The 19,091-nt window shown below is 37.1% G+C and overlaps 1 protein-coding gene across 2 annotated transcripts in view; it reads left to right on the forward strand.

Moving 5' to 3' along the window:
* The window catches only part of LOC144968303 (TBC1 domain family member 15-like), a 38,396-nt gene that overhangs the window by 1,550 nt on the left and 17,755 nt on the right, over positions 1–19,091 (forward strand). For both annotated transcript variants that reach the window (XM_078906529.1, XM_078906530.1), the window contains exons 2-4: positions 15,419–15,517; positions 16,006–16,123; positions 17,795–18,008. In XM_078906529.1, coding sequence (XP_078762655.1) covers positions 15,419–15,517; positions 16,006–16,123; positions 17,795–18,008 — 431 coding nt within the window. The remainder of the gene's footprint in view (positions 1–15,418; positions 15,518–16,005; positions 16,124–17,794; positions 18,009–19,091) is intronic.

Consider the following 19,091-nt stretch of genomic DNA (forward strand, 5'->3'; position numbering starts at 1 on the left):
CTCCTAGGTCTTTTTCCCCATTGGATTTCTGCAGGGGTTTTTCTTTCATTATATAGTTTGCTTCTCTGTTGTTTTTTCCTAGGTGAAGAACTGCACATTTATCTACATTGAACTCCATCTGCCATATTTCGGACCATTCTTCAAGCTTTTTCAAATCTTGTTGTAAGGTGTTTCTTTCTTCTTCTGTATTAGCTACTCCATAGAGCTTAGTATCATCGGCAAAGATTTTACATTTAGATGATAGATTGTCTGGCAAGTCATTGATATAAATCAGGAAGAGAACTGGTCCCAGTACACTTCCTTGTGGAACTCCACTTGTTACCAGTCTCTCTGTTGATGCTGTTCCATTCACTATCACTTTTTGTCTTCTATCTTTGAGGAAATCTCGGACCCATTTGACTGTCTGATCATTAATTTGATACTGTTCCAATTTCCTGATTAGGCGCCAGTGTGGAACTTTGTCAAATGCCTTTCTGAAGTCGAGGTATATGACATCTAAATTGTTGCCTAATTCCAGGTCTCTCGTCCAGTCATCCATTGTTTCAAGTAGGTTTGTTACTGTAGACCTTCCCGCCATGAAACCATGTTGATCTTTGCTGAATAGTTTGTTCTTGGTCATATGATCAACCATTTCTTCTCTAATCAGCTGTTCCATGAGCTTGCAGACGACAGATGTCAGGCTCACTGGTCTGTAGTTTTCTGGATTTTTTCTGTCTCCCTTCTTGAATATGGCTGTGACGTTAGCTTCTTTCCATTCCCTTGGTAGTCTTCCTTCTTTCATCGACTGGTTAAATATCTTGGTTAGGGGTTCTACTAGCTGCTCTGCTAAGTTTTTTAGGATGTAAGGATGAAGTTTGTCAGGTCCAGGTGATTTACTCTCCTTTAGGTTTTGTAGTCTCTTCATTACTCTCTCTTCAGTAATCGGCCATTGTGTAGTATCTATATTACTTGTTTTAGCAATATCTGGCAAGTTTTTCTGGTTCTCCACTGTAAAGACACTTGCAAAGAAGAGATTTAGCACCTCTGCCTTGTCTTCATCTTCAGATGCCCAAGTGCCATCTTCTTTTTTTATGTCACAGGTTCCCTGTCTTGTCTTCATTTTACTGTTTACATAACTCCAGAATACTTTAGGATTTTCTTTCGTTTCCTCTGCTATCTTGTTCTCATACTTTTGATGCGCTTGTCGGACTATTTTAGTAGTTGCGTTTCTCACTCTTTTGTATTTGTCCCAATCCTCTTCCTTTTTGCTTCTAGAGTATCTTCTATTTACTGCCTTCTTCTTCCGTAATGCCTCTCTCACTTCCTGCGTCATCCAAGGTTGATTTCTTCTCCCAACCCGGTTCCCTCTGCTTTTCGGGATGTTTTTCTCGAAGCATTGGTTAAGTACTCTGGTAAATCTACTCCAGTTGTTTCCTACGGTGTCCTCGATTAGTATTTCCTCCCATTTGATATGCCCCAGTTCCTCTTTCATACTCTCTAGATCAGCCTTCCTATATCTGAGTGTCAGTTTTTCATCTACAGTCTCTGATGTCGCCCTCAGTTTTAGGAATATGGTCGCATGGTCGCTTTTTCCCAGTGGGTGGCTCAGTCTTAGGTCGATTATGTCATTTTCTTCCTCCATCAATATCAAGTCCAATACGTTGGGCTTCTGGTTTTTTCTCTGTCTCGTGGGTTCTTTTATTATCTGTTGTAGGTAGCAATCTTCAATGGTTTCTATGAAACTTTCCTCCAGGCTTCCCTCTTTTGGTTCGTCCATCCCTTTCCACTCCAGTTCCGGCATGTTGAAGTCTCCCATAATAATTATCTCTGAATGCTTTTTTTGTGATGCTCTCCTTATCATCTCCAACATTCTCTCATTATTTTCTCCTGTGCTATTTGGGCTCCGATAAATCACTCCTACTAGTATCTGACTTTGTCCAGTTACTCCAATCGAGCACCAAGCGCTCTCCCTAAAGTCGTGATCTGTGAGTTCCTCTATGGGGTTAACCTTCAGGTTCTCTCTCACCAATAAGTATACTCCTCTGCCGGAAGTTTCAAAATCTCTGCTAGCTATTATAGTGTATCCCTCAATACCTAACTCTGCTATTGTTGGGTGTGTTGTTGCATTCTTTGGCTTAGCTTCTGTTATTGCTATCACATCTGGATCTTCTTCTTCTGCCATAGCCTTTAGCTCCTCTCTCTTATTCATCACACTGTCTGCGTTCGTGTACATGAACTTCAGGGTATTTTTCATATTCAAGTGCTGCCCCTCCTTATCATTTACTGGTACTTCTCTTTTTTGAATTTTCTTGTTGTCTTCGAGTCCTTGCTCAGAAACATTTTGGGCAATTGGACTGACACGTTTCCAATATAGTCATTCCTCATCCCAGTCCCAGTCATTTCCTCCAACATCGCTGTCTCTCTTTCTTATTTGTTCACTAAACTTTTCCCTGAAAATGACCCTTTTCTTATATATGACTACATCTTCCCCTGCTTCTCGTCTTCTCTTCAGCTCCTCTCTTAACTCCTTGGCCTGCTCTCTTTGCATAATTGTTTGGTCAGCTCCAATATACACCTTCTGTAAGCATTCCCGTTTATGGTCTTTCAACTGTTTGCTGTTCCTAAGAGCAGTGTTACGCTGATCCGTTGACATCAGACTTATTTTCATGGGTCTTGGTCTATCTTCTCTTCTGCCCAATCTGATCACTTGCTCTATAGGGTTGAGGCTGTCTTTGTTTCCATGAACCTGCAACTCTTTGAGTACCATTTGGGCTTTTCTTATATCTTCCTTGTTGTCGCCATCTTTAGCTTCTGGTATGCCATACATAATTACATTCTTCACTCTCTTAGCCCTTTCATTTCTCTCCTCTTCTAGTTCCAGGTTCTTTTTCACCATTGCCTGCTTCTTCTCCTCAGTTTCATTGATTTTCCTCATTTCATTTATATCTTGTCTTACTCTATCTGACTTTTCTTCTGTACTTCTCTTGAGTCTCTCCTTAATCTCACTCGCCTCAGACATAGGGTAGGCCTCTATCTCATCCTTTGCTGTTGATTTAACTATTTCTATCATCTCCTCTGTGAATTCACCTTTTTGAATGATATTCACACTTTTATCTACGTCTTCTACTTTTTTCCTGAGTTTATCTACTTCCTTTTCAAGCTGCATGAAATTGCCCAAGAACTTTGAGGCCACTTTGTTGCAGGACTTAGAGCAGTAGTAATGCAGCAGCGGACATTCTTTTTCTGAGTCTTTCTTCAACAGTTGATAGGTGTCATCATCTATCTTTTCGCACAAAGTATGAAACCACTGGTCACAGAGCTCGCACTGTAAGCATTTCTCAATCTCTTTGCATACATATTCACATTTTCCGCAAGTCTCAGTCTCAGCTTTTGCTTTTGCCTTATTTGTACTCATCGGTGCAGGGCTTTCTTTCCTACTACTGCCACTACTAGTACTGGCACTGCCAGATCTACCTTTCCTACTACTGCTGTTTAAGCTCATCTTCTTACTTGTTAAATGAATAGATCTATCTAAGTCTTAGCTGTACTGTATCACTGTATCTTGTTGTTCACTCCAATCTGATAAGTATCTAACTAATCTCAACTAGATATCTCAAGTACACACACAAGCCGGAATCCTCTCGAAGGCAGAAATTACATAAATCCAATTCGAAAATGAACAAGTTTTGATGTCCGATATTTCATTCAAGTTTTGTGTTTCTGGTGAGGGGAGCGAGAAGATTCAATATCAATATTGAATAATAATATAGAGTGTCTACACTATTAGAGAGGAGTTGATGCTTCTACAGAAGTTGAAGTTTGAAATTGAAAGACATTCGTCCTTTTTTTTTTACGAATACTTAATTTGTGTCAATTAACAAACAAACAAAAATGCTAAGCGTTGGGTATCAATTTAAAGTTAAAGGTCTGAAAATATAATCATATCATTTCATATGAATCATTTTCATGTATGATAAGTATGAAGAAAGTTAAAGTGAAAATTGATAAAACTGTGAGGCTCTTGTCCAGAAAAGTAGAGGCAATGGCGAGTAAAATTAAGTAGTGTGTGGGTTTATCAATTCCAATGAAGTTTGGCAGAGATATTCTTCATTTCATCGTCTATCGATATACCAAGTATAATTAAAATGATCGAAAAAGTGTTTGTAATTTAAAAATTGATAAATTTTTACTTCATTATCTTTCTGAGAAATATAATCAGGAATTAAGAATGACATTCACCGTTAGAAATATTGTGTTTTGTGTCATTTGAAATGATACTCAAATTGCCACATAGGTTCATAAATAATGACCAAAACACTAAATAAGCGTCTAAACAAAGTTTCAAAATAACAGTTTTAACTTACTGTGAGCCTATTGGTCAATAGAGTTATTAATGCCTAGTTAGATTGGTTCCCTTAGGGCTAGGGATGGATTAAGTCAATTAATGATAAGAGAAACTTGATTGCAATAACATTCTAGTATTTCAAGCTTTCTGACCTTTCAAAACTTTCTTCATTAAAAAATTTTTAAAAACACAAAAAAAAAAAAAAAATTAAAACAGGATTTTTTTACTCATTGATATACATTTTTCAATTCACCTTTTCTTACAATTGACGAAGTCACTTCAGAGAGTGTGTTTTTTTTTTCTTTTCTTTGTCATGTTTTATCGACAACAAAATGTGACATTATTGTTGGTAAGAACAATAATCGTGAAGCGTTTATTGCTTTCTATTCTATGCAAACTGTTTATAAACCCTTGTCTCCAATCTCGCCAATATAGATCATCTGTTAAGTGTACTTCTTAGATTTAGCAGCATTGTTTGTCCACCATGTCAAGTTTTTCAGTGCTTATCAGGGGTGGTTTGTCAGATTCCAATGACTCATCCTCATCTTCATTATCCAGGTGTTGTCTTTTGTGTGGCCGAACGGAGCACAGTAGCTTCTGAGATGTCGGTTCACTGCTAATGGGTATATTGTCCCTTGTAAAGAATTGATCGCCTACTTTGGTCGAAATGTTGTGTGGAATGAGAACAGAGTCTTTGATTTCATATGGCTGTTGGTTGTTTGTTGCAATCAAGGTATAGAAGCGGAGATGGTTTGTGATTAAACGGAGAGATTATATAGAAAAAGTTGTGTTTTTCGGAATGTGTAATGTATAAGCGGAGTTTGTGATTAACCGATGTGTGATTAAGGGGAATGAACTTTAATTGGACTCACCCTCACCTTTCTGAAATAAGGTCAGCTAAATCAGTTTATGTCATGCTGATTGCAATGTGTCAAGTAATTTGACAAACCAAATTAAATTACATTTTTACTGAACAGCTCACCTGCATTCTTTTGTATGAAGATGATAAATACTATTTCTTCTTCTTCTTCCTTCAAACTGCAAGCCACCTCTAGTGTAGTAATCTCAGATTTAACAATAAGGGTTTCACAATACTCGCTCAGTACATGTTCACATTCATTCAACCCATTGCATTTTATCAGCTCTTTAAAATGTTCAACATCATGCCCTCTTACTGCACTTTGTGACGACTTTTTCAGGATTGAATTGCAGTTTGAAAAGAGAATTGTGCGTGACAATTGAAGTTTGATTGTGGCATCTGGATTCTTATATCATGTCCCCTAGTTACTGCCAAAGTTAGAAAAGACTTTAATATATTCTTATGTAGACCCACAAGTTCGTGATCCATCTTGAAAAGAAATGTTACTTTGTTGGCCAACAGCATCACTTCTGGCATTTTATTGATATTGGGATATCTATGTGGAACCAGGGACGGCTGGTAATAATGGGCTGGGTGGGCAAATACCAGCCTGTTTTTTCAAGTTATAAGCTGTATTACCAGGTCCGAAATAATCAAATCTAAATTAGATAATTTCAAAAGTTACTACTTAAACTTGATACTTCGTACTGAAATCAATTTGTGTGTTTTTTTGATAGATTGCGAATGACCATGCACCCCGTAATGCATAAACCAGGATACGCTCCTGTTCTTTTTATCACCACCCCTCCCCAACCACTCCACTCCGCCCACATCGTCATCTCATCGTCACGTCGCCTGACGGTGAACTAACTCCGATTTTTGCTGTCTGGCCTCTCTAGTACTAGGTCGGGCTAATTCAAATGAGCCCACCTTACTTAATAACCAGTGAACACTGAATAGAGCTTTTGGCAAACGAACTTTTTCTTATTTATTGCCTTACTTGTGCTGGTACCATTGATGTAATGACTTTGGGAAGGTTCCAGTATTGAATTAAATTTATTAACTTACTAATATTATATCAATTTAGTATTAATTTGTGTTGTTTTTATATATTTGTTTATCCATTTAAATTATTTCTTTTTTTTTTTCTCGTTTTCTTTAAGTACTTCTCAAAACTCATTTATTTAAATTGTTTTCTTATTTGTTTTTGTTGTTTTTTTTTGTTTTTGTTTTTTAACAAATTAATTTGTCAGTTCTTTTTTTTTATTATTATTCTTAAAGTAATTACCGCTGTATTTTTATTGCCAGACTAAATAATTTTGCAAAACAATGTAATTTTCTATTGTATTCCCTCTAATAAAATAAAACACTTTTATTCAAAAGTCACGACTAAATAAATTTATATTTGGTTTTCTCAACAATTGAATTAGTATACGAGAAATACTCTTCTGAGTAAGGAGAGAGTTGAATTCTAAGTTATAGAGGAAATAAATACGTATAAAGGAAGGGTGGGCAGATTCCGTACTTGCCCGTCCTGAAGCTAATACATAAGATGGTTCGCGACGAAGAGGCGGGAAGCTAGGGGTTGGTTGGGGAAGGAGTAAAGATAACACGGTCGTTATTGTGATAGTATAACGAATGCATGAAGAGAGATTGATAACATTCTTTTGTCTTAATTGTATTGTGTGAATTATTGGCGAAAGCCTAAGATTAAATAAACTTTGTGATATCGTATGGTGGTAACCATCATTGTCGACGACATCGTCGTTGTCATCATCATCATCATCAATCATCATTAACAACAACAACAACAACAACAACAATATTAACAACAAGTACAACAATCGTCTCCACAACTATCATTCTAACCAACAGCACCACCAAAACCACTATCATAATTACATCCTCCCTCACTGCCTCGTCTTCCTCCTCCTCCTCCACCACCACCACCACCGCTTCCACTATTCCAACCACTACCACCACCGGCACAATCATTCTAACCACCAAGACAGCAGTAAAAATGATGCAATTTCAGCTCTGAATGAAACTCGAGTCATATCGCTGTTGTTGCTTCTCGATGAAAACTATATATATATATATATATATATATATATATATATATATATATATATTATTTATTTATTTATTTATTTATTTTCTATTTATTTTTTTTAATTATAATTTTTTTTTCACCTTTAAAAAAATATTTCAACCACAAATAATCACATTCACAATGAAATGACAATACCAGTAGATTTTAATTATTCCAAACGTAATCAAAAAATAATCACGAAAGAGAATACGACAACTAGTTCCTGAAATTAATTGATACACACTTTCCAAAAAACCACAAGCTACATAAAATTATCAACAGGAATACCATAAAAATAAGCTATTTGTGTATGCGCAACATAGAACAAATTATCTCAAGCCACAACAAAAAAATATTAATAAACCACCGACAAGAGCAAAACCCACCCACCAGAAAATGCAACTGCAGAAATAAAGAACACTACCCGCTAAACAAACAATGCTTAGAATCAAGTTTAATTTACCAAGCCACAGTCACATAAACTAAAACAAACAAGCAAGAAAAATATGTAGGACTAACAGAAAATAATTTCAAAACAAGATACAACCTCCACACCTCAACATTTAGAAACACTAACAAAAAAGCATCCACAAAACTCAGCGAACATATTTGGAAATTAAAAGACAACAAAATAGACCACAACATTTCATGGAAAATTTTATCTAAAGCAACAGGATACACACCAACATCAAAACAATGTAGCTTATGCCTGGAAGAAAAATATACTATAATCAAACAACCTCATGAAGCCACACTCAACATGAAAAGTGAGATCTACGGAAGGTGTCCCCATCGGCGTAAATTCTTGTTAAGCAACTTTAAACCGGAACCACTTCAAGAAACAACAACAGTCAACAAAACAACTCAGTCCTGACGATGGCAAATTAAGCCTGAAACATTAATGTAGACTGTCTCAAACATTGTGGTAAATATTTTAAATAATAATAATTCGCTCCATTACTGCATGTCGAGCACTTTTCGTACCATATTTGTATCAAACACAATTCAATACACAGCTCCGCACCGTTGAGCACTCTTAGACACAAAATGGACACTACGCCACAACTTAGACCTACTACTTTCCCATATTCAACAAAGAATATTCCTACCTGCAACAGAAAATCTTACATCAAATCACTAATAGCAAGAACAGAAACATTTGTCAAGAATCTACGATGGAGAACATTCTTTTTCCTGAACCCACATTTAGAACCCACCCACAAGAAAACGTACGGCTTCAACTCTACAATAATTCCACCCCCCCCCCCCCCCCCAATACCTGAATTAAAAAAATTAGAAGACGGACTTTCAGATCTCATTCAAAGTGTACAGTTCAAAAACAAAAATAACAACTTCCAAAACCAACTGACTAATGATGTGAAGAAAATAAACAAAGAAAAACAACTTCTGATACCAGCCGACAAATCCAACAACTATTACAAAATGACACCTGAGGAATATGATAAAATGACACACAAACAAATCAACAAAGACTATAAGAAAGACAGAACATATAGAACCGAAGAGATCACAAAAGAAGATAAGAATATAGCGAACAGACTTGACCTTAGCGATCGAATCGATATAGCACCAAGAAGAGAAGCGTTCATCACATTAAAAGATCACAAGCCTGACTTCAAAAATAATCCAAAATGTAGACTAATAAATCCATACAAATCTGAAATTGGACAAATCAGCAAAAAGATATTAGAAAAAATAAATAAAAACGTCAAAGAAGCAACTAAATTCAACCAGTGGAAAAACACCGATGAAGTCATCGAATGGTTTAAAAATATCCAAAACAAAGAAAATTGCACCTTCATCTCTTTCGACATTTGCAATTTTTACCCCTCCATCACCCCAGACTTACTAAACAAAGCATTGAAATTCGCAACAAAATATACCCACATCACAGAAGAGGAAAAACACATCATCAAACACACCAAGCACAGCACACTATACTATGACAACACGCTGTGGACAAAGCGACATAATGATTTCGACGTAACAATGGGTTCGTTCGACGGTGCTGAAACATGCGAACTGGTCGGACTCTACATCCTGTCACAACTGCAACATACACACACATACATCAGCCTCTATAGAGATGACGGACTCGCTATAACCAACAGACGACCAAGAGCGAACGAAAACATCAAAAAACAAATCTGTAAAATATTCCAAAACAACAATTTGAAAATCACGATAGAAGCAAACAAAAAAACAGTTGACTTCCTCGACATCACATTCGACATAAAATCCAATTCATTCCAACCGTTCAGAAAACCAAACAACACCATTAGCTACATTAATAAAAACAGCAACCACCCCCGTCCCGTCATTGAAAACATACCAAAAAACATAGCACTGAGGGTGAGCAAACTTTCGGAAAACAGAGAGATATTCAACGTCGCAGCCACCCCCTACAAAGAAGCACTCACAAAAAGCGGATACAACACACCATTTGAATACACAGACGCCTCCCTCTCATGTAAACCCCAACACACAAGTGAAGAACGTAAAACAAGAAAACGACACATAACTTGGTTCAACCCACCTTTCGACAAAAACGTCAGCACAAACATAGGACAGCAGTTCCTGAAATTAATTGATACACACTTTCCAAAAAACCACATCATCATCATCATTGCCTTTTTCACCCTGGGTCAGGGTATAGGCCACAGACAAACAGTTTCCATCCTTCTCTATCCTGAGCCAACTTTTTTATCTCATTCCAGGTCTTACCACTTCTCTGTATATCAGATTCTTTAATTCTTCTCCATGTTCCTCGTGGCCTTCCCCTTGATCTTCTGCCCTGAGGGTTCCAGTCCAATACTTTCTTTGTTATAGTTGAGTCATTCTTTCTAAGCGTGTGTCCAATCCACCTCCATCGTCTTCTTCCTATATCCTCTCCCACTGGTTTCTGCTGTGTTCTTTTCCATACTTCTTCATTTTTTATTCTATCCATCCATTTTATTCTGAGTAGCTTACGCATGCACCTGTTTACGAAAATCTGTACCCTCCTTATACATGCCTGTGATGCGTTCCAAGTTTCACATCCATACAGTAGGACAGACTTCACGTTTGAGTTGAAAAGTCTTAGCTTTAGTTGAAGGGAGATATCTTTAGTTCTCCAAACTCTGTTCAAAGATGTGAATGCAGCCTGTGCCTTTCCTATTCATGCTTTCACCTCTGCTTCCGTGCCTCCATCCTTGTCAATTATACTTCCGAGATAGCAGAAAGTGTCTATATCTTCGAGTTCCTGATCTTTTACTTTGATCTGCTCCCTTTGACGCGTACCTATCCTCAAGACCTTTGACTTTGCAGGGTGAATTCTTAGACCAATTGATTCCGAGAGGCTGTTTATAATTGTGGTTTTTGCTTGCATCTGGTCCTGGGTGTGGGACAGAAGAGCCAGATCATCTGCAAAATCCAGATCATCCAACTGTGTCCAGGGGGTCCACTGTATCCCATTTCTTCTCCCTTTGGAGGTTTCCTTCATTAGCCAATCAATGGCAAGGATGAACAGGAATGGTGAGAGCAAGCATCCCTGCTTGACACCAGTCTTAATTTCAAAGCTGTCAGTAAGCTGATCTTCATGTACAACCCTGCAACTTGATCCTTCATACATTTCCTTAATGAGGTTTACTATCTTTTCAGGGAGTCCATAATGTGCCAGAATTTTCCACAATGTTGCTCTGTCAATACTGTCGAAAGCCTTCTCGTAATCCAGAAAGTTGACAATAAGAGGAGAGTTCCATTCTATAGACAGTTTTACTATGACTCGCAGAGAGGCAATCTGGTCGGTGGTTGAACGGTTTTTCCGAAAACCTGCCTGTTCGTCCCGCAGTTTAGCATCTGTTGCATTCTTAATTCTCTCTAAAATAATACGGTTGAAAACCTTTCCTGGGATAGAAAGAAGAGTGATGCCTCGATAATTATTACAATTACTGAGGTCCCCTTTCTTTGGAAGCTTGATAAGATGTCCTTCCTTCCAATCCTTTGGGAATATCCTGTCATTCCAGATTCTCTCAAATAGTGGGTGCAGGGCCTCAGCATTTCTTTTCGCATCAACTTTTAGAGCCTCCGGTGGAATCTGGTCTGGTCCAGCAGCTTTCCCCCTTTTCATCTTGTTAATGGCACCCACAATCTCTGCTATCGATGGTGGATCACAGCTAATTGGTAGCTCATTCCTTGCAGGCAAAATTTCTGGCTGGTTGTCTGGTGGTGGTCTGTTCAGAAGGCAGTTGAAATGTTCCCTCCATCGTTCAGATTGAGCCTCTTTTCCAAAAATAGTTTTCCCATCTTTGTCTTTGACTGGTACCTCTGGTTTCCCATATTTTCCAGCAAGTGTCTTGGTAGTTTGATAAAGGATCCTCATGTGTCCTCCAGTCGCTGCTGCTTCTGCTTTCTCTGCAAGTCTGTTCATGAATGCTTCCTTGTCTTTCTTCACAGATCTTTTGACTTCCTTAGCTATGGCTCGATACTGCTCTTGTGCATCCAGTCTTGAAGCCCTTGTTCGGCTTGCATTCACTTGTTCCTTCCTTGTTCTCCTCTTTTCAATAAGGTCCAAGGTGGTTGGACTTATCCATTCTTTATGTTCCGATTTCTTTACCCCCAATACCTCGTGGCAAGTTGTTATGTAGACTTCCTTGATCTTTGCCCAATGTGACTCTACATCTATGTCCTCCTCGAGCTCAGTAAGAGGTTGGAATCTATTACTCAATTGTAGTTTGAATTCCTCATTCTTTTCCCCATCAAGTACATTCACCTCGAATTTTCTTCTTGTATGTGATCTGGCCCCGTGTTTTCTGAGTCGGAGCTTAAGCTTTGCCAATAGCAGGTGGTGGTCTGATCCAACATCTGCCCCTCTCCGTACTGTCACATCTTCCAATGAACGTCTGAATCTACGAGAGATACAAAAATGATCAATCTGATTCTCTGTCACACCATCTGGTGAGACCCAAGTTGCTTTGTGGATCCTCTTATGGGGGAACACTGATCCTCCAATCACCAAACTGTTGAATGCACAGAAATTTGCAAATCTCTCTCCATTATCATTCATTTCTCCCATGCCATAACGTCCCATGATACCTTCATAGCCTACGTTATCCTGTCCCACTTTTGCATTAGCATCTCCCATCAATATGTTGATGTCTTTCCTTGGCAACTTGTCAATGACTTGTTGTAGCAGACCATAAAATGTATCTTTGTCCTCATCTGTTGCATCATTTGTTGGGGCATAGATCTGTACAATGTTCATGCTGATCTTCTTACTCCGTGTTGTAAAAGACGCCATGATGATCCTTTCTCCGCATTGTTCCCATCCTCTCAGTGACTTCTGGGCAAACTTGCTTAGAATTATTCCTACTCCCTGTGTATGAATCCCGTCCCCTCTCCCTGAATATAAAATCTTCTCCCCAGACTTGAGGTGTTTCTGTCCGGATTGTATCCAGTGGGTTTCGCTTACTCCAAGTATATGCAGCCTGTATCTTCTCATCTCAGTCACAACTTGAGAGCTTTTTCCTGCTTCATACATGGTGCGAACGTTCCACGAAGCAATTCGAAGCTGCTTGTTTGGCGAAGACGTCATCGGGTCAGCAGAGTCCTTTCGGCTTTGTCTGTTGTCCTTCATAAATTCTGTAATTCCAGAAACTCTTCGGTCGCCCAAGCTAAAAAAAGGATTTAGTTTGTCTGTCTGTGTTTCTGTAACGGTTTGAGTTTAACGGAAAGGGGTGTTAACCCTTTGCCAACCCCCAACCTGGAGGACCAGGTGACTCAAAGATGGGGGAATCACACACCATTAGTCGCCTTTTACGACACGCTGGCTTGGCGTTGGGCTATTCTTGACCCTCTCAGTTGAGGGACCCCGGACACCACACGGGGAAAAAAAAACCCACAAGCTACATAAAATTATCAACAAGAATACCATAAAAATAAGCTACTCGTGTATGCGCAACATAGAACAAATTATCTCAAGCCACAACAAAAAAATATTAATAAACCACCGATAAGAGCAAAACCCACCCACCAGAAAATGCAACTGCAGAAATAAAGAACACTGCCCCGCTAAACAAACAATGCTTAGAATCAAGTTTAATTTACCAAGCCACAGTCACAGAAACTAAAACAAACAAGCAAGAAAAATATGTAGGACTAACAGAAAATAATTTCAAAACAAGATACAACCTCCACACCTCAACATTTAGAAACACTAACAAAAAAACATCCACAAAACTCAGCGAACATATTTGGAAATTAAAAGACAACAAAATAGACCACAACATTTCATGGAAAATTTTATCTAAAGCAACAGGATACACACCAACATCAAAACAATGTAGCTTATGCCTGGAAGAAAAATATACTATAATCAAACAACCTCATGAAGCCACGCTCAACATGAAAAGTGAGATCTACGGAAGGTGTCCCCATCGGCGTAAATTCTTGTTAAGCAACTTTAAACCGGAACCACTTCAAGAAACAACAACAGTCAACAAAACAACTCAGTCCTGACGATGGCAAATTAAGCCTGAAACATTAATGTAGACTGTCTCAAACATTGTGGTAAATATTTTAAATAATAATAATTCGCTCCATTACTGCATGTCGAACACTTTTCGTACCATATTTGTATCAAACACAATTCAATATATATATATATATATATGACCGGATCATCTTTGCCCAACCACTGTAAATAGGCTAGAACCGCCACTGTGTGGAACAAAAGTGAAAATGAAGAAATTCTAAAATGTAAAAGTGACAAAATAATTTCCACCATAACTTTTACAACTCCTCAGCAATAATATAGTTTTGAATATACTTTTGGATTAATCAGAGGCATTCTTAAATTCAAACTGCTTTTATAGGAAGGATTAACATTTTTATAATGATACTCATTTATCAAAGACAATTGTTAGCTATTTTAGAGACTAATGTGAATCAAAATGGCATTTCAGTCTAGTAGTAGGTTCACATGATGTTCAACTTCAGTGCAAATTTATAGTCTTTTTCATATTCATCCTCTCAAAATCATCAGAGTTTTTACAGGCATAGTCATAGCAGACCAACCAGCTGGTCTTCAGCTATGTAGGATTTTCTGTCCCCTGCCTGTCTGCTTGATATGTTTATTGAGAAAACCCATTTCAGTAGATATTTTTTTTCATTCTCCTCCTTTTGAATAGGGTGAAAAAACTGATTCACAATATTTATTTTTCGTTTATCTTGTATTTGTGCTCTACTCGTATGGAGAATGCCCATTTTAGTGGAGATTACTATATCTTATAGATTTCCTTATCATGAAACTTGCCTAAAATTTATTCAGTCCAGTTCCACCATAAGGTCAATCAAATTTCTGATTTCTTGTTTACATCTGATTATTTTCATTGAGATTTTTTAATGAAATATATCATTTCCGCATTTAAACGGATATTAGTATAAACAATTGCTTGCTACCATTTGGAGAAGACATTAAACTATCAAAAGGTACTTTCTGCAGATGAAACAGACCCAGAAAAAATATCTCGACTGCATTAATAATTGGCATATGAGAGATAAATCATTTACTTAGTCATTTTTCAATTATCCTGTAGTTTAAAAGCATGAGTCTCAGATTTCTGCTATTTAGCAGATTTCCCTTATTTCAAATCCTCCGCTATTTTCCTCTCCTTAGGGTCCAGGCACTCAGTAGTATATATACTTCTTAAAAAATCATTGTAAACAGTCTGGTCGCAAGGGACTTATCCATGTTTATTAGTTCTTTAATAATTTTATCCTTTTTATTGTATGATTTGTATGTTAAGAATTCTACCAGTATTGTCAATAATAGGGGCATACTGCTCCATATTATTTTATGATAAAATGCGCATTCCGAGAAAGCAGAGAAATGTTCCTCCTTTTTGTAAATTCTGATTTGAGACCAGTTCAATGAGACAAAGAGTATTGCAAGCACTGATACAAACATCTCCTCTCAGTGATCTTTGTTACCGAAATGACTGTAAGTAAGGTGTCAAAAATGCAATTAAAAAACAAAAGCAAATGAAGAGCTAAATCATTTTGTTACCTTATGACTTCATTTTGGGTGAGCAAAAGACAGATTGTTACCCTATCTTATTTTTTGCTTTGTTGTATGTGTTTTCAGGTGATGTTTGCCAAGGATAGTGTCTACATACACATCAATGTACAAGATACCAAAGATAAAAATGCTCATATTGCAGGCAGAGTGTTCTTTCTTCGAAAGGTCAGTGTTTGTGTGCTTTGTCAAATATTAATATATCATCAAATATTAAATGTATTCAGCAGTTATGGCAGAGTTGTAGCTGTTTCATGTCTCATTTCAAAGTCAAGCAACATTGAGCATGGGAAATTACCTTGTTGGTGACAATGATTGCAAAACTACCAGCGACTTACCTCCTTTTATATTCAAATCTGAATGAATGTGTGGTATTGAGAGAATTGAAAGTGATTGTAGAAAAAGGAAGCCTTACAGGCAATTTGTCCTGCATGTTATGGAAATTTGGTTCCATTTGACCTGCTTGGAATCCTGAGTCTTATTGAAGCTCATCAGGATGTAAGTATGCCATTATAATGCACTCAGAGCATATAGTCATAATTATGCGATATATGAATGCTATATTGTTGTTGTTATTATTATGATTATTATTACGATTATCATCATCATCATCATTATTATTAATATTATTAATTATCATTATTGTTTTCTTGCAGCCTGATGGCCATTTCATAGAGTGGAAAGCTGAGGAAATGCTCAATTGTGAATCACAGAATGAAGATTGGGATGTGATAGACAGAGTCAGTTATCGCAATGATAGAGACTCTGACACGGGTATGCCAGGCCTGTGATTGCTCATTCATTCTTTTCTATATCAGTACATGAGGTTGTTGGAGAGTGCTCCAGTAGCTCAAGTCCATTTATGTACCAAGGACTAAATTCAAATTTGTGTAGTCTTTTTTTTTTAATCTGAGGGTCTGGATAGCTCAATTTGTAGAGCACTTGCTTCACATGCATAGGGACTGAGATCGATCCTGGGTGCAGATGAGATTATTTTTCCAACCCCCCAGGACTGATTGGGTAGCTGGGTCATGTTAGATCTGGTGGAAATTACTAGCGTCCTATACAAGTAGCAAGGTATTACTCTTGTCTGATTTATGTATAGAAGCAGGGATAAACTCCGGCTCTGAAAAACTACTTTAAAAAAAATTTGACTCCCATCTCCCCCTGGCAATTATTTGGTAGTTTATAGTCTTCTGGAAAGTACTTTTGGGTAAACCTGCACCCTATCCAAGGGATAGCAAGAAATTGTTTCTGTCCTTTTAATGCTGAATAAACAGATAAAATCCAGCGAGATGAATATATAATGGCTGAAAAAGATTATTTTAAATGTTGATATTAATTATATTAATAATAATGATAATAACTCCTTACTATTTGCACATAATAGCAAGTCTGATAACTGGACGCTATTATGGGATTGATTTTACAGTCAGAGAAAATAGTTTGCATTTTTTTGAGAGAATTTCCATGACAACAATGAGCCCGTAACAATTTTAGTTATCAGACCTGCAAATAGATGCACGTTGACAACTTACCTTACTTTCATAATGATAATCTTACTTTTAATTTGTCTTTCTGTAGCGATTTTATGGTACAGTCCAATCCGGATATTCGCAACATTTTCCAAGAAAATTCTATTAAAAAGTCACTGGTTAATTGCAACAAGCTTCAGTTAATTGCAACAAATTTTCGACCTCAAAAAGTGGTAAATTCAAGAAATCAAACAAACAAAATCCTATGATTAATTTTCATCATCGGTGAAATTGTGACAGTTGAAGAATAGAGAATTGGTGGGGTTTAATGCTAAAGTAGTTTATCACCGTCCTATATGAGACAAAGAGGGCGGGGCTTTGCAGTATGGGTTTGTGAGGAATATGACCATTAGATAGGAGGCGAGGTGCTGGGCGTAGTCTAGACAACAGGTAGACAATGACAGTTGTAAAGAGAGACTGAACGATATCCTTTGTTTTGGGATTGACAACTGTGCATTGTGACCAATGGGTTTGGTGAGAGCTTATTGTCTCTAATCATGGCTAATCTCTTTGATTCTTACAAATATTGAGACCAAAAGAGTGAAAGTTAATCCAAACCGAATAAGATGTCGGTTTGCATCAAAACGGATTTTGCTTGCCAAAATCTTTATAGGGCTGCCGAATGGTTTTTGTTTCAATCAAATTGCTTAGTCTGTGATGGACTAAGAACAATGTGTTTTGGTTTTACCATATTTGTGTAAAATGTTGCAATAAAGGACAGGAAACTCAATTTCAGTTATTCGCAACATTTTCGCTGATCCCAAGATGTTGCGATTATCCGGAGTGGACTGTACTTGAAATGTTACATCATTCAACGGAATCAATGTGACAAAGAGTTATTTTGTAATGTTCGTTTAAATATTGACACTTTTTCTTTATGACATATTGTTTCCAATGTGTTTCATTTTAGTAACAATGAATGCTAAGATGGATGCAAGGCGAAAGTACAACATCAGTTTTGATATTTTGGATCTCAAAAGCTTCAAACGAAGTGCACCAAACCATGGATGGGCTTACATTATTTTTATTCTCAAAGATGGAACAACATTCCCAGCTTTACATTTCCACAATGGAGGGAGCAAAGCCCTGCTGAAAGAACTGGAAAATTTTATTCACATTCGAAGGTAAGAAATAGTTTATGTCTCATGTATTCAATATGGGAGTAGTTTTGTAATCCCCTGCATTGGAAGTGGTTGACATTTTGTTATTCCCATTAAAATAAATTGTGACAACAAGAATGCTGACCTGGTTATGATTGTTCTTTTTGTTGATGTGATTTATATTTTGTAATTGATAAATAGATTTTGCTTATTTAAAAAAACATCAATTATTTATTCACCAGTTTGAAAGAATAAAACATTGTTAGAAATGTTTATTAAGCTGCTAAAGGTCACAATTTTTCTTGATTAAATCTTTGGATTGGAAGTTTGATGGTTTTGAATTTGATAGAAAGATAAATCTAAATTTTTTAACCCAGTTTCATACATATGTTTGTGAGAGAGAAAAATGCTTTTGTTTTCAATCCTCATTTTAAAGTGAAAGTTATGATTTAAAGTTCTATTCTGTTCATTGGCATTATGTCAGCAATTTAATTAAAAGGATAAAGGGGATACTTTACGTGTTAAATCTAAATCTGGTTTAGCAGGTTTTGCAAATGGGCTCCTAATTTATTGTTGTAATACAGTCCAATCTGGTCTATTAATACAGCTCGGTTCCTGACAAATCGTCCTAATTAAGTGGTGGCCATGAAATTGAGTGAAGTTTCACGTCTTGATGAAATATGAACACCACCTTAATCTACCTCTAAAAATGAGAGAAAAATTTAACTTCACAAAACAATTAACGAATATGCCACTTATTACGGTTGCCTAAGTAAGCAACAGATTAAGAATGCATTGTCTACCCATTCATCTCATTGAATAAACAAACCATTTGGTGGTGACAGCTTTGAATAAACAAAGTCATCACTCATTACCCATCGCACCATTGGTCAGTTCACCCATGACCCTGAACTTGACAATGGCAGTCGATGACACTGACAAGGGATACAGGTAAATTATATCATTCACAACTCTGCAATGACTGTGGCGAAGGGGTTTGATGACTCACCCGATTGATTGTCATGATAGACACTAACAGGGGATATAGGTAAATTCTATTGTTTACACCTCTGTGATGACCGCACACCTGGTTTATCATCCTGATAG

Source organism: Berghia stephanieae, chromosome 3, assembly GCF_034508935.2.
Source record: "Berghia stephanieae isolate SIO BIC M18660-M18661 chromosome 3, UCSD_Bste_1.3, whole genome shotgun sequence".
Taxonomy (NCBI): domain Eukaryota; kingdom Metazoa; phylum Mollusca; class Gastropoda; order Nudibranchia; family Aeolidiidae; genus Berghia; species Berghia stephanieae.